The 14,476-nt window shown below is 42.2% G+C and overlaps 2 protein-coding genes and 1 long non-coding RNA gene across 3 annotated transcripts in view; 1 reads left to right on the top strand and 2 right to left on the bottom strand.

Annotated features, from left to right (window-relative positions):
- Positions 1-10,380, bottom strand: part of suox (sulfite oxidase) — a 48,684-nt gene extending 38,304 nt beyond the window's left edge. The window contains exon 1 of the mRNA XM_052009448.1: positions 10,280-10,380. The gene's annotated coding sequence lies outside the window, so the exon portion shown is untranslated. The remainder of the gene's footprint in view (positions 1-10,279) is intronic.
- Positions 2,131-10,226, top strand: LOC127566934 (uncharacterized). The gene is made up of 3 exons (XR_007955806.1): positions 2,131-2,547; positions 8,244-8,322; positions 10,098-10,226. It is a non-coding gene; the product is annotated as an uncharacterized LOC127566934 (long non-coding RNA).
- Positions 9,147-14,476, bottom strand: part of LOC127566925 (Golgi integral membrane protein 4-like) — a 26,731-nt gene continuing 21,401 nt past the window's right edge. The window contains exon 6 of the mRNA XM_052009446.1: positions 9,147-13,816. Within this exon, the coding sequence (XP_051865406.1) occupies positions 11,879-13,816 (1,938 nt within the window). The 3' untranslated portion in view covers positions 9,147-11,878. The remainder of the gene's footprint in view (positions 13,817-14,476) is intronic.

Raw genomic sequence — 14,476 nt, 5'->3', positions numbered from 1 at the left:
TTGAACCTTCCCTTGTAAACCCAGTGCTATCTGTCACAAGAGCTTCGATGTACAGCATTTTCCCCAAGGCTAGGCATTCTAGGCTAGCTTAGTGTTTCTGATTGATGCGAACTGTTGTTTGATATAGACTGCATTTTACCAACAGAATCCACACAAGCGAAAGAGGCTGAAAGAGAAGGACTAAAGCAAAGCAAATGAGATTAAGGTAAAATCTATCAGCAAATTCTAAAATCAGATTGGAAAATTTTGGATGATTCATATTATAACCCAGGAACCAAAACATACAGCAACCAAAACGTAACAGCAACTTCACTACAACAACTTGCATTTATATATCACTCTTAGTAAAACATTCCAAAGGTGTTTCTTAGGGGCATTATCAAACTAATTTGACACAGAGGCACACAAGGAAATGTTGTGCCCACAAACTTGATTAAAGTATTGTATTTTGAGGAAAGAGAGGACAGAAATTTAGGGAAGGAATCTAGAAGTTGGGAGTCTCAGCAGGTCAAGTACAGACACCGATGTTGGTGCAATTAAGATCAGGACCTGAGCAACAGCTAGAACTAAAGGAGTGCAGATCCCTCTGAGGGTTATAGACTGGAGGAGATAGCAGAGGTAGGGAAGCAGCAAGGATGAGAATTTAAAATCTAAGCTTCACCTAACAAGGAGCCAGTGTGTGCCAGTGAGCACAGGGTTAATGGGACGGTGCAAGTTAGGCGGCAGTGTTTTAGAATGACAAGTTATGGAGGGTGGAAAATAGCTGGCTGGCCAGAAGTGTGTTAGAGCAGTTGGGACAAGTGGTAACAAAAGATGCGATTGAGCGGTTTCATCAGTGGATGAGATGATGTGTGATGTTACGGAGGTGGAAAATTGCAGTGGTCAAATTATTAAAAAACTAAAAGAAAAAAGTTTTTTCAGTTAATCTTGCTTCAACTGCATACAGTTCACACACATTGTTAACATGGAAAAGTGAAGGGAAAGTTTGCAATCAACACAAACTTTCAATGCAATTTGATTTGGGAGGAGCTGCACAGAAATCTGCAGGTGCAGTAACCCTAAAAAGAACAAAAAATGAAGGAAGCACTCAATCGGTCAGGCAGTGTCTTACAGAGGAATTTACATTTACACGTGGACCTATTATCAAGGCAGCTTTTAAGTTAAGGCTCCACACCCAAAATGTAAACTTTCTTGGTCTGTCTACACATGCTGCCTGAGTGTTTCCAGCATTTTATGTTCTTGAAGAATTGCATAAAGTCTACTTTCTAAAAAAATACCTATACACCAAACAAAGAATTGTAGGTAATATCTGTATCAGATAATAGCAGTAGTAATGGCAGCTTTGTACTTAACATAGCAGAAAACATTGAAAAGCAGTTCAAAGAGCAATTATCAGCAACAGAAAAACTGACCAACACAAGGACACTTTCGAAATGAAAATAGAAAGTGGTGGAAATACTCCGGCAGGCCAAGTAGCATGTGCAGAGAGGGTTAGTGTTTCAGGTCAGCTACTGTTCATTAGAACTGAAGAAATTTATAAATGAAACAAGTTTTAGGTTCAGGGAAAATGAAAGGGAAGGTCCGTGAATAGGGTGGAGACAAGGAGAGAATGAATGAAGGGGAACAAAGGATTGCAGATGCTGGAATCTAGAGAATGAATGAAAACTGGTTGTGGTACCAACTGCTTAAATGATACAGTATATTAGGGTAGGTGAGCAAAGGTTTAGTTAGCTTTTAAGGAGCATCTTAGACAAAGAACGAAGAATTGGAGGGAGGAATCCAGAGCTTATGACATTAGCAGCCGAAATCACAGCCTCCAACAGTGGAGAAGGGCAGCACGGTAGCGTAGCGGTTAGCGTGACACTATTACAGCGCCAGTGATCGGGGTTCGGTTCCCGTCACTGTCTGTAAGGAGTTTGTACGTTCTCCCCGTGTCTGCGTGGGTTTCCTCCGGGTGCTCCGGTTTCCTCCCACATTCCAAAGACGTACGGGTAGGTTAATTGGGGGTTTAAAATGGGCGGCACGGACTCGTTGGGCCGGAAGGGCCTGTTACCACGCCTTGTAAATAAAATTTTTTTTAAAAAAAATTTAAATTTAAATTAAAATAAGTGACATGCAAGAAGCCAGAGCTGAAGAAGCAGAGATCTCAGGAGGGATCTGGGCCAGAGGGAAAACAGAGATAGGGAGAAATGAGACCAGTGTTGGCCTGGCAATGCCTTGATGCTTAACTGAGATCAGCCAGGAATGTGTTGGAAATAGTTAAGGAGGTAACAAAGGCATGGAGAAAATAAAATGAAAATTTACAGTTTGTTAATAATACATTGGCTGATTGTAAGCTGTTATTCTACAAGAAGATAAAGCATTTAAAGTTTCAATAAGTTAAACTTGTTAATCTGATCATCATTTTTGATTCATCTTCTGAGGCTGAATCCAGCTACATTTCCAAAAGGGAGACAACGGATGAGCACCAAGAAATCAGGAGATCCTGGCCCTGGGACAGGGGCAGGGAGGAAGCGAGTTCCTCTGTTCATCGTTTGTAGTAAGATTGTAAGCATGTTCCTTATAAAAACCATTAGGATTCCACAACAGAAAGCATTCAAAGAAAACTTTTGGTCAGGTTTATTCTGGCAAACAGTTGAGAATAATCTGTGCCCCATTAAATTAGTCAGGTTTATTCTGGTAAACAGTTAAGAATAATCTGTGCCCCATTAAATTGATATAAAATGCACATTTTATTTATTCATTCATGGAATATGGGTGTCACTGGCAAGGTCAGCATTAACTACCCATTCATAATTGCCCTTGAACTGAGTGGTTTGTTGGCCTATTTCAGAGAGTCTCCCACGTTGCTGGGGGTGTGAAGTTCACATATAGGACAGGAACTCAGCAACAGCAAATTCCGTTACTTAAAGCGCATTAGTAAACTAGATAGGTTTTTATGACAATTCAGCAGTTTCAATGGTCACCGTTACTAGATTCAGATTATTAAATTCAGTTCGATAATCTGGAATTCAAAGCTGTTGAGGTGGGGTTTGAATGCATGTTTTTAACTCATTGGTGCAGGCTACTGGATTACTATCCTATCCCCACAATAATCCTGCCTCTCATTGATAGCTGGAATTTTACAAATTGCATATGTGGGCATAAGGCATTTGGTTTGGGCACAGCCCAGCTGTCATTGGCAGAAATTGCCACCTTAGTGAGATGGCTGTCGGGACCCATGGAAGTGCATGGCTTCTTCGGGACAGCAGTAGAGAAACTGAATTGAAGTAAGATTTGGGAACTGTGCAGGTGATTTGTCATTCACTGACCTCCAAGTAACAGAGCTGCCTTCTAATTCATAAAATGATGAAATGAGATGTGGCAAGTGGAGCCACTTTAGTAGAGCCCCTACAGTTGACTGAATGAAATGATTGATGAGAGATGAAGAATGAGTGGCTGTTACCCATGGCAATGTACATAGTTGAAGCATGTGCAAGGATCTAGTTCAGAGTTGAATCAGAATGCAGCCCCAAAAAGAACTCGATCAATTCCTCAACTGCAAAGATTTACATTTTCAGTTCGAGGAAATAACCACCTCTCAACAGTAGTAAACATCCCAGAAATTTGTGCAGTAAAAATTAAATACAACTTCAACTGCAGAAATCTTTGATGCTGCTCATTTGTAGCTTTAGGGGAATGAGAGAGCGAGAGAGGGAACTATTTATCTTAAGTAGGGAAGCAATAGGAGAGTATCCAATGTCATTTCTCACTTTCTGATAAGCAACTCAAGGTTGGCATTGATAAAGATCAGGCGCAAGTTTTATGGCTATCATTTCAGGCAGTTGCAAGGAAAAATGGATAACACAGCAAGAGACATAGGACTTTGAACCATCTGCAACATCCTGCAAGGCTCTCCGATTTCCAAAACATACCACATACATGCAATGAAATCTGCCTTGGTTAAATTCTGGAATAAAACAAAAATTAAGTTCATTTCACCAAAGACAAAGCTTAAACTATACTGAAGAAACAAATTCTAAAATTGGACAGATATTCAGGAAGAGCAACAATGGGGCAATTATTAGTCTGAAGTCCTTGAGGTTATCAACCACACCTTCACCACCCACTGATCATTTGATCTCTCTACTTCAAACCATCTTACCCAAAAAGCGTTATTTAAAAAAACCCACCAACTATAAGTGTACTCCGCAGCCAGAATCAGGGCCAATGAAGAGTTCGTGAATGAGTCATAATATTGCTAATTTGGTAGGAAGTGCAAAGGGACAGATTATCTTTTAAGACAGACAGCTTTCAATCGTCCCTTAATTAACAGGAAAGCCTCCAAAATTCACTTCACTTATCTCCAAAGTTGTGCCGAATCCCTGTTTGTTCCCTTGTACACTTGACCACAACACTAATGAAAAAGGAATTAAATACAGGACTTGACTCATAATATCACATTCTGTTCCTGCAAGGTATGCTTAACCCCAGGAACTCCAATTACACCACCAGTGGGGTCGTTAACCATCCTTGAATAGGTATCTGGATGTTACATCCCCTCATATTTACCTGCTATTTGCAATTGTTTTCATACGTACTATAGTTAAGTGTCTTAACATACAAACATTTCTAAGAACGTATAGCTATCGCATAGCACACAATTCAAAACAGAGGGAAAGGTCAATGACCTGAAAAATTAACCCCGTTTCTTCCCCCAAAAATGCCGTCTGATCTGCTGAGCATTTTCCAGCATTTTCTGTTTTCATATTTTAAAAGACTAAATTTCAGATATGAAATGTTATTTAGATACACGTGATAGGGTTTTACAAAAGTTATAACAAATTACCCATTTGTTTACAACTTGTGTAAATTACACGTTAACGAAATTGAGAAAACTGCAGATGCTGGAAATCTAAAATAAAACAGAAAATGCTGGAAATACTCAGCAGGCCAGGCCCGATCTATGGAAGAGAAACAGAGTTAATGTTTCAGGTTGAAGACCCTTTGTCAGACCTGGAAGAAGAGAAAAGCAGCTTGTTAAGCTGCAGGGAGGGTAGGGAAGAGAGATGTCTCTGATAGGGTAAAACTGGGATGACCATGGGGATGAATTGTAATCAAGGTTATCTGGTCAGTGAGTGAAAGGGAGCAGTTAGAGAGGGAGAACATGGACAAAAGAATGTAGGAGTTGTGAAATGCTGAGCAGGAAGACCTGCCCGGCAGGTCAGGCTGGGCATGGCCTCATTCCCAGGGGAGTGAAAAAAAGAGAAAACAGACAAGCTGAGTCAATATCACAGATGGACGACTGTTAAGACAGAGAAATCGAGTTAGCTGAAGTTTTTCAATATTAGGTCCCAAGCTACACACATCTCTTTGTGGGATATGCAGAATGGTCAGTTTCAGTCTGACCTGGTCCCACTCCTTAACTCTTTATCCGAGACATCAATTACTCCATTGGTGCTGTTTCCTGCACTCACGCACAACTTGACAAGTTTCATTACTTTTGCTGCCAATTTCCACCCTGCTCTCACCTTAACATGCTCATTTCTTTTCTGGATCTGTCTCAGGAGATCGGCGAGCTACTAACATTACAAACTAACTCCCACAGCTACTTCGACTACTCCTCGTCCCACCCTGCCTCCTCCAAGGACTCTATTCCATTCTCCCAGTTTTCCCATCCTACCAGCCTCTGCATTCAACAGATCATTCTCCACAATTTTATCTTTAAAGGAGATTCCACCACTAGACTCACCTTTCCTTTCAGCATTTGGCAGAGACCATCCCCTTTGCGACTCCATTTCACTCTTCCATTCACACCAACCATCTCACTACTTACAGCACTTTCCCCTGCAACCACAGGTGGTGCAACACCCGTCCTCTCACCTCTTCCCTTCCCGTCATCCAGGGACCCAAATGGTCCTTCCAGGTGAAGCAGCGATTCACTTGCACTTCTTCCAACCTAGTGTACTGCATTTGGTGTTCACAATGTGGTCTCCTCTACACTGGAGAAATCAAACATAGACTGGGAGACCACTTTGCAGGGCAATCCTGAGCTTCCTGTTCCCTGCCAGTAATTCCCCCTCCCACTCTGACCTACTTGTCTGTGGTCTCCTGCACTGTTACAACGAGGCTCAAGGCAAGCTTGAGGAACAGCACTTGCTCTTCCACCTGGGAACATTGCAGCCTTCTTGTCTCAATATTGAATTCTGCAAATATAGGTAAATTGATTTCACTCTCTTCTATCTCTGATAATGGTGTTTTTTGTGATAAGGTGGGGATTCCCACCCCCCCTCCCCTTTTCCCCGGGAGTGGAGGACATTCCCAGTCTGACCCACCGGCCACGTCTTCCTGCTCTGCATTTTGCAACTCCTACATTCTTTTTTTTTAAATTTTATTTACAGCGTGGTAACAGGCCCTTCCGGCCCAACGAGTCCGTGCCACCCATTTTTTAAACCCAAATTGACCTACCCGTACGTCTTTGCAATGTGGGAGGAAACCGGAGCACCCGGAGGAAACCCATGCAGACATGGGAGAACATACAAACTCCTTACAGACAACGACGGGAATCGAACCGATTGCTGGCGCTGTAATAGCGTCGTGCTAACCGCTACGCTACCGTGCTGCCCCTCTATGTTCTCACTCTCTAACTGCTCCCATTCACTCATTGACCAGGTAACCTTATTTACAGCTCGTCCCCATGGTCACCCAGTTTTACCCAGTCAGGGACATCCACTACTCTCACCCTCCCTGAAGCTTAACAAGCTTTTGTCTCCTTCCAGTTCTGACAAAGGGTCTTCAACGATGACACAAAGGTTGGGGGTGTTGTGGATAGTTTGGAAGGCTGTCAGAGGTTACAGAGGGATATAGATAGGATGAGGAGTTGGGCTGAGAAGTGGCAGATGCAGTTCAACCCAGATAAGTGTGAAGTGGTTCATTTTGGTAGGTCAAATATGTTGGCGGAATATAGTCTTAATGGTAGGACTCTTGGCAGTGTGGAGGATCAGAGGGATCTTGGGGTCCAAGTCCATAGGACGCTCAAAGCAGCCGCGCAGGTTGACTCTGTGGTTAAGGCGGCATACGGTGTATTGTCCTTCATCAATCGGGGGATTGAATTTAGGAGCCTTGAGGTATTGTTGCAGCTATATAGGTCCCTGGTCAGACCCCACTTGGAGTATTGTGCTCAGTTCTGGTCGCCTTACTACAGGAAAGATATGGAAGCCATAGAGAGGGTGCAGGGGAGATTTACAAGGATGCTGCCTGGAATGCGGAGCATGCCTTATGAAAGCAGGTTGAGGGAACTCGGCCTTTTCTCCTTGGAGAGACGGAGGATGAGGGGGAACCTGATCGAGGCATATAAGATGATGAGAGGTATTGACAGGGTAGGTAGTCAGAGGCTTTTCCCCAGGGCTGAATTGGTGGCCACAAGAGGACATAGGTTTAAGGTGCTGGGGAGTAGGTACAGAGGAGATGGCAGGGGTAAGTTTTTTTTTACTCAGAGTGGTGAGTGCGTGGAATGGGCTGCCGTAAACGGTGGTGGAGGCAGATACGATAGGGTCTTTCAAGAGACTGTTGGATAGGTACATGGAGCTGAGTAAAATAGAGGGCTATGGGTAAGCCTAGTAATTTCTAGGGTAGGGACATGTTCGGCATGGCTTTGTGGGCCGAAGGGCCTGAATTGTGCTGTAATTGTTCTATGTTCTAAAACATTCAGCATTTTATTTTTATTTTAAAGTACACATTGTTGTTTGCATAGTTCATAATATCATATTCTGCAAATTAGACTAACTTTAGAATGTAAAAATAAGAGAAATGCCCATTGTTTATGCAGAACTCTGGTAACCGAGCTTCAGTGAACAAATTGACGTCATCTGATCAACAGGTTTTTCCAGTGCCCTCTTTAGTTAGCAGAATATCTTAAGGGAGACAAGTTGCATTTGATCCAGCCAGTTTTGTTTTACGACGAGTACAGACTAGACAAATAGTTAAAATTGATTCAAAACGGCACTGTGGCAAATCAAGAGTACACTTATCAGACACAGTGATCAATCCAGAGCAGAGTTTTGGCCTCATGCACCAAGTTGGATGAAATTACATCAAATTGTCTAAAAATTCCAAGCACCATCTGTGGGGGAAAAAAATGGCCTTTTACAGTCTGAATGGCATCTTCAGTTACCAGTTACAAACTTGCAGGCTGCAGCAGTTTTAATTCTTGCATATACAGGTTGGGAACTTTCTTGAGTTTTGCCCTACTCTATCTTCACCAGGGGGAAAATGAGGAAGACAAGTGGGTGTCTACACAACCTAGAAAGCCAACGAGACAAATACACCTTTGGTCGGGGAGAGGTAGGTTTCCAGAATGCAAGTTTTTTTTCTGACTTGCCTACCACAGGGCTTAGAAAACTAATGTGCATTCCAGAAGACTCCCAGAATAATGTGGAGGAGGAAGAGCAGTTCACATCCCGAACTGCAAATTCCAGCAAATTTGATGCACAAATTTTAAACTGAGCGGAAAAGAAAGCAACAGCTAAAAGATGATGAAATGAAATAAAATTATTTGCCAGTAGTTAATTGTCTGATATTCACACAAGGATATACTCAAGTCACTATCGCTACCATTGCTGTTCCTGCTTTATCAATAATTTTAATCCCATCCCCTCCACTCCTGTCTGCTCTGATTTTCAACACAGAAAATTGTTCCTTCCACGGTGCACGTGCGCATTTCTCCCAGAAGGCTCCTTGGTTGCGGCTCCACATTACAACAAGCAAGACTGCTTTAGGAAATGGATGATAGAATGACATGTGCCTTTTATATTCCTGTGTGGGCGTTTACCCATTCCAAGAAAGAAACCCTCATACAATTTCAGTCAATTTAAAAAAAACCATGAATGTGTCCACCGGGGGAGGGTTCCAGTAGCAGGGTCCCATTAGAGAAAGAACAGATCTGTTTGACCCAATCCCAAATGTAAAGCAGCCAATACAGTGAACTAGATTGAAAAAAGGGGGTGGGCTGTGAGAGAGAAAGAAGCCTGCAAATTACTGGCCAACACAGGGTAGCAGTTGGAGCTTGAACATTTTGTTAGATGTACTGCTTTGTATTTGAATGATGCATTTTGTATAGCTGCATATCCTTGAAACAGCATTGCTTAATATTAAAAGAATACATCTCGTTCATTTAGATTTTATTGTCCCAACTCAGAAGTACAAAAATATGAAGGACTGTTTACTTTCAGAGCAGACGTCACCTAGTTGGTTGATCACACCTTCTAGTGGAAGAAACCTTGCATTACAGTGGATTGCAGCATTCACAGCCTTCAGGACTACAGCACATTTGTTAACGGTGAAATGATAACAGGGCCCTCACAGACTGCCACAGCAAAGCAGTATTGCAAAAGTATCCATGACAAAGTAACTTCCTAATCTCTGCTGGGCCTATCTAAGGAAACATCACATGCAGGTTCAATATATCATCGAGTGGAAGGGAAGTGAATAGAGGTGTGGTGAGTGAAGCAGAGGATAACAACAATAGGTGCACAGGCAGAGTCATAAAGGACTAAAATATCTCCTGCATCTTTAAAAGTAAACTTCGGGTCATCCAAAACCTGGGTCTTAACTTGCACAATTCCAGTTCACCCAGTACCCCTGTGTTTGCTGTGCCTTCAGCTGCCTGGGTCCCAAGCACTAGAATTCCCTCCCTAAAACACTCCTTATTTTGCTTTGAAACATGCCCTAAAAACAGCTGCAGACCAAACTTTTGGTCATTTAATACCCATTTGTATGGTCCGTTGTCAATTTTTGGTTCATGTCAGTGCAATGATGCACATTGGGGCATTGCTAGTTATTGTAATGAAATGAAAGGGGTCACACTAACAACTAGGATTCTCATATCTTCTTATGGAAGATGAGGGCATTTGGCCCATGGAGTGTCTGCTGGGTCTTGCATCAATCCCTTTCCTTCACCCATTTCCTTGTAACCTATTCCCTCTCAAATACTCATTAACAACCCCCTGATTCTCCTGCCACCTATCCACACTAAGAAAATTTTCAGTGGGCATAATTAACTTAGCAGTTTTGATGAATGCTCAACAACCCAAAACATTACTCTGTTCTTATTTCCCCAGATGCTGCCCAACCTGCTGAGTGTTTCCAGCATTTTCTGTTTGTATAACCTGCCAAGCAGCAATTCTTTGGGATGTGGGAGGAAACTGGAGCAGCCAGGGGAAACCCACTCCCAAGGAGAACGTGCAAACTCCATATAGACGGCACTGGAGGCCAGGATCAAACCCGGATCGCTGGAACTTACCTGGATTGCAGCAGCACTACTGGCTGAGCCACTATATTTTAGAGCATGTTAGGGTGGTCAGATGGAGGGCAGCACTTTCAATTGCTGAGCATCATTTCTTGCCTGCAAAATGTAAAAACAGCAAAGGAAAAGGGGCGAGCACCTTGGAGATCTAATATTTTTGTTTGTTCATTTTTGGGATCGGGGCATCACTGGTTAGACCAGCATTTAATGCCCATCCCTAATTGCACTTGAGGCAACTAAGTGGTTTGCTTGGCCATTTCAGAGGGCATTTTAAGAATCAACCACATGGGGTTGGTCTGGAGTGACATGTGGGCTTGACTGGGCAAGGATCGTAGATTTCCTTCCCTAAAGGACATTTGTGACCCCAATGGGTTTTTACAATAATACAGTAGTGTTTTTGTCAACATTACTCATTAGTTGTTGCTCCAAATTATTAATTGAATTTAATAGTTGGTAGGATTTGAAGTTGGGGCTCTGAATTGTTAGTCCAGGCCTCCGGATTACCAGTCCAGTAATTTAACCACTGTGCCAGTACTGTACTAGAGTTGACCAGTTTACATTTGGCAGATTGAAGCAACATTGCTCCTGCCAATAACAGGTCATGAACTTGCAATTCACGGTCCTATGCTGGTTTAAGACCCCATTTGCAATTTTATCATAAAGGTGGGCAGAACGTAAACTGGTCACGCTCATTGAAATGGATGAACCAGCAGCCCTTTAAGAAAAGGGGACTATTGCAAACTGAAATTAGGAAACAAGATTCTTTGTAGAAGTGATTATTGTGGAAGCAGCAAGATTCAGGAATTAGTTCACCTCGCCAATCCCCAGCTTCCACATCCTACCCCCTAAATGGATCAGTGCAAAAGTTCAGGCCTCTGAAATGTAGGCAATTTCATGCTGGTTTTGGGTTGAAAATCTAGGTTCCACCCCTCCTTGCCAATGGCAACTAGTAGTTATTTAACAGCTTATACAAGTTGAGGCAAAATAAGTAAAAGGGTGACAGTGATGGTGCCGAGCTTCATGTGCTTCAGAAATACTACTCGAACCTCCAATACAGATCAAGCTTCTGCGATTCAAATGCATCATAAAATGTTTATCTTGTCCAAAATGCTAAATGCTTATCTAAAAGCACAAAGGTTGGTATACACAACTGCCTAAAACATGCAATAGATGCCTTGATATTCATAAACATTTCTATAGGTTCACTGCTAGCTCCTTCAGACTCGGAGGTTTGTCCAGGCCCCTACAGATTTCCGAATGAGCATGGTGAAATCATAACAGCCCATAACAAAGGCAAAAGTAGCCTTACAGCATATAAAAGACTTTTAAAGAATAATGAAATGGGCTATTTATTCCTTTGTCAACTAAATCCCAAAAGGCTGAGACACAATGCATTGAATTATTTCCACTTAAGCTGAACTTATTTACATTCTAAGTATGATTTACTCTTCAGTTAAAGTGTGAAAATCATTGCAAAAGAATCAATATTAAGAAGATTTGAAAGATCCAATTCAAACTTGTGCCAGGTTTGTGCAACTTGGAAGCCTTTCCCCTGTTCAGCCTCAAATTTTGCAGTTGAAACTCACGACAGGAGTCCTATGAAACCTGACACGTGTCTCTGTTTTTAGTGTGTCGTCTGGTACTCTCGCTTCTATTCAAACTTTGCCCAAACCCCAAGTCATCGTTATTTGGGGCGCTTTCAGGATCATCTTCAATGTCTGGTTTTCTTTCTTCAGTGCATGTGGCAGGTGCCATACTTACTGCTGCATCATGCATTTCCTCATCAGATGGATCATCCACTACTCCCTCCACTTCTTCAGTGAATTCCCTTGCAGCCTTACTTCCTTCCGGTCGCGTCAGCTTGAATATACTTTCCGCCTGTCCCTTCCCACTCAAATCATTATCCCTTTCCTCCTCATACTCATCACCTGGTGATTCTAATCCTTCTTTCTCTTTTCCCACAGATTGTCCTCTATTTGTTGACGCATGTTCTTCATTCTGCTCTTTTCTTTCCCTCGGCATCTCACTCCTGCAGCCGTCAACATCGTCCTTTCTGCTCATCTTCCCCTCACTTTTTGCAGGGCTTTTCTGTGGTATTATCGTTGTAATCATTTGCACAAGCATTTCAAATGGGCCCTTCTCCCTCTCACCATTGTTTTCCTCCGTGTTGCCTTCATCGTGTGTGAGTTTCCCTTCCACCTGAACTGATCCACCCAGTACAGTTCTCTGCCTTTGTGCGTCCAAATCTACACGTATCTCGTCCATCTCCTTATCTGCATTGTCCTCTTGTAATAGATGTAGTCTTGCTTTTTCATTGGAATTCTCTCCTCCTTTCCTTCCACTGTAAGCTTCTTCATTTATTTTATCAATAGAGCTTTGTAACCATCTATCCATCTCTTGATCCCTGACTGGATTCTGGTTCCCTCGTTGTTTCTCATTAAAATGCTCATCTTCAGTTATTTCTTTTCCATGCTGTTGCTTCTCATCCAATCCCAAATCCTGCTTCAGATTCACAGAAACTCCATCTTTTGCAAGATCTGGAATGGGTTCCCTCGTACCCCGAAACTGATTGGTGACCTCTTCTCCATCCCTGCCACCCTCCATCCATCTATCATGAGCTCTTGCAACTCCATCAAGAAAATCCTCTCTGTCACTTTCCATTTCCAATTCTTTGTAACTTTTATCTGAAGATATTGCTTCCTTGTTCCTCTCTTTAGTTTTCTCCCATCTGGATTCTCCAGGGGTTACTCCATGGTCTTGTACAAACTCTCCTCGCCCCAGAACCCCTGTTACACTTCCACAAACTTCTGTTGATTCCCCTTTCACTATCGCCATGTTTTTTCCATCATGCATTTCCATTATAATGGTTTTCTTTTGTTCACTTTGCTTTCTTACTTCCTCTTCCACTGTGTTCATAGAATTGTCATAGGTTTGCTCTCTTGTTCCAGCCTCATCTTCACTTTGCTCTTCATCGTGTGCAGTCTCTTCCAAAGCAACTTTACTTACCTCAAAGATCGGCTCTTTCTCTTGTCCCTTAGGAGCTTTGCTTTCCTTGCATTCCAAGTCACTTCCTTTACTGCCCAATGTTACAGGTTCTAATGTTTCACTTCCACTACCTTTTGTGACCTTATTCAATTTGGATCTTTCAGTCTCACATTGGTGAATGTGGTTCACCTTTTCTGCAACCGTTACACTTTCACCGTCCTTAATCAGACGAGTAGATTCCTTCACATGCACGTCAGCTGTGCCTTGTGTGAATGCGTTCACACTTCTCTCTTTATGTTTTCCATTCGCGATCTCCTCAGGTATTTCTCTTTTATGTTGTACATGGTGTATAGTTTCAAAGCTGCTATTTGTCAAGCATTTCTGCTCTACATCTGCAAGGTTTGCTGCCGAGCTCTGAAGTTTCCACGCACCGTGTTTCCCAGAATCGTCCGATTTCAACTCCATTTTCTTTACATCTGAATATTCCTCATGTTTAAGGTTGCTCTGAATACTTTGAGCCATATTCTCTGTGGCAGTTATTTCAATAGCCTGTGGAAATACACCACAATTAGTTAATGTGTAATGGAAATCATAGGTAGTAATAGTAATCAATTTTATAAATATTTGGCATTTGTTTTTAAAATGTGCAAGGAATCAGCTTGCTTGGGAGAGTCCACTAACGAGTCTCACAAAATAACATTAAGGGTTGACTGTTATAGCTATTTATTCAAATTGAATGGAACATTCAGTTTTTATTCCTCCCACTATTAAAATTCTGTTTCTATTTAACTCTTCCCAAACAGCCAAAATGGAAGGTAAACAGGAGAGATTTAAAGAAATTAACAAGATATTTCTGGGGAATTTATGGCAAATCCTTACATAAATAACTGGCAAGGCCTTGGTTGGAGTAGTGTGCCCAATCTCGGCACCGCACTCCAGGAAGGATGTCAAGGCCCAGGCAAGGACACAGAGAAGGCTTGCCAAGATGAGAAGAACAGAGAGGCTGGGATTGTTGTCTCCAGAGAGGGGTCAAATGGAGTCTTATCAGATGTGCTCAAAATGAAGGAGACTTTTGATGTAGAGAAACAGTTTCCACTGTCAGGAAGGTTGATGACCAGAGGACAGGTTTAAGGCTTGCAGACAAAGAGGAAGGGGAGGAGATCTTTCCTTTTTAAAAATTAAACAATGTGTTCTGAAACAGTAGAGGAA

This window comes from Pristis pectinata, chromosome X (assembly GCF_009764475.1).
Source record: "Pristis pectinata isolate sPriPec2 chromosome X, sPriPec2.1.pri, whole genome shotgun sequence".
Lineage (NCBI taxonomy): Eukaryota > Metazoa > Chordata > Chondrichthyes > Rhinopristiformes > Pristidae > Pristis > Pristis pectinata.
Note: the sequence above shows the minus strand (reverse complement) of the source record. Positions and strands in the feature narration are given on the sequence as shown.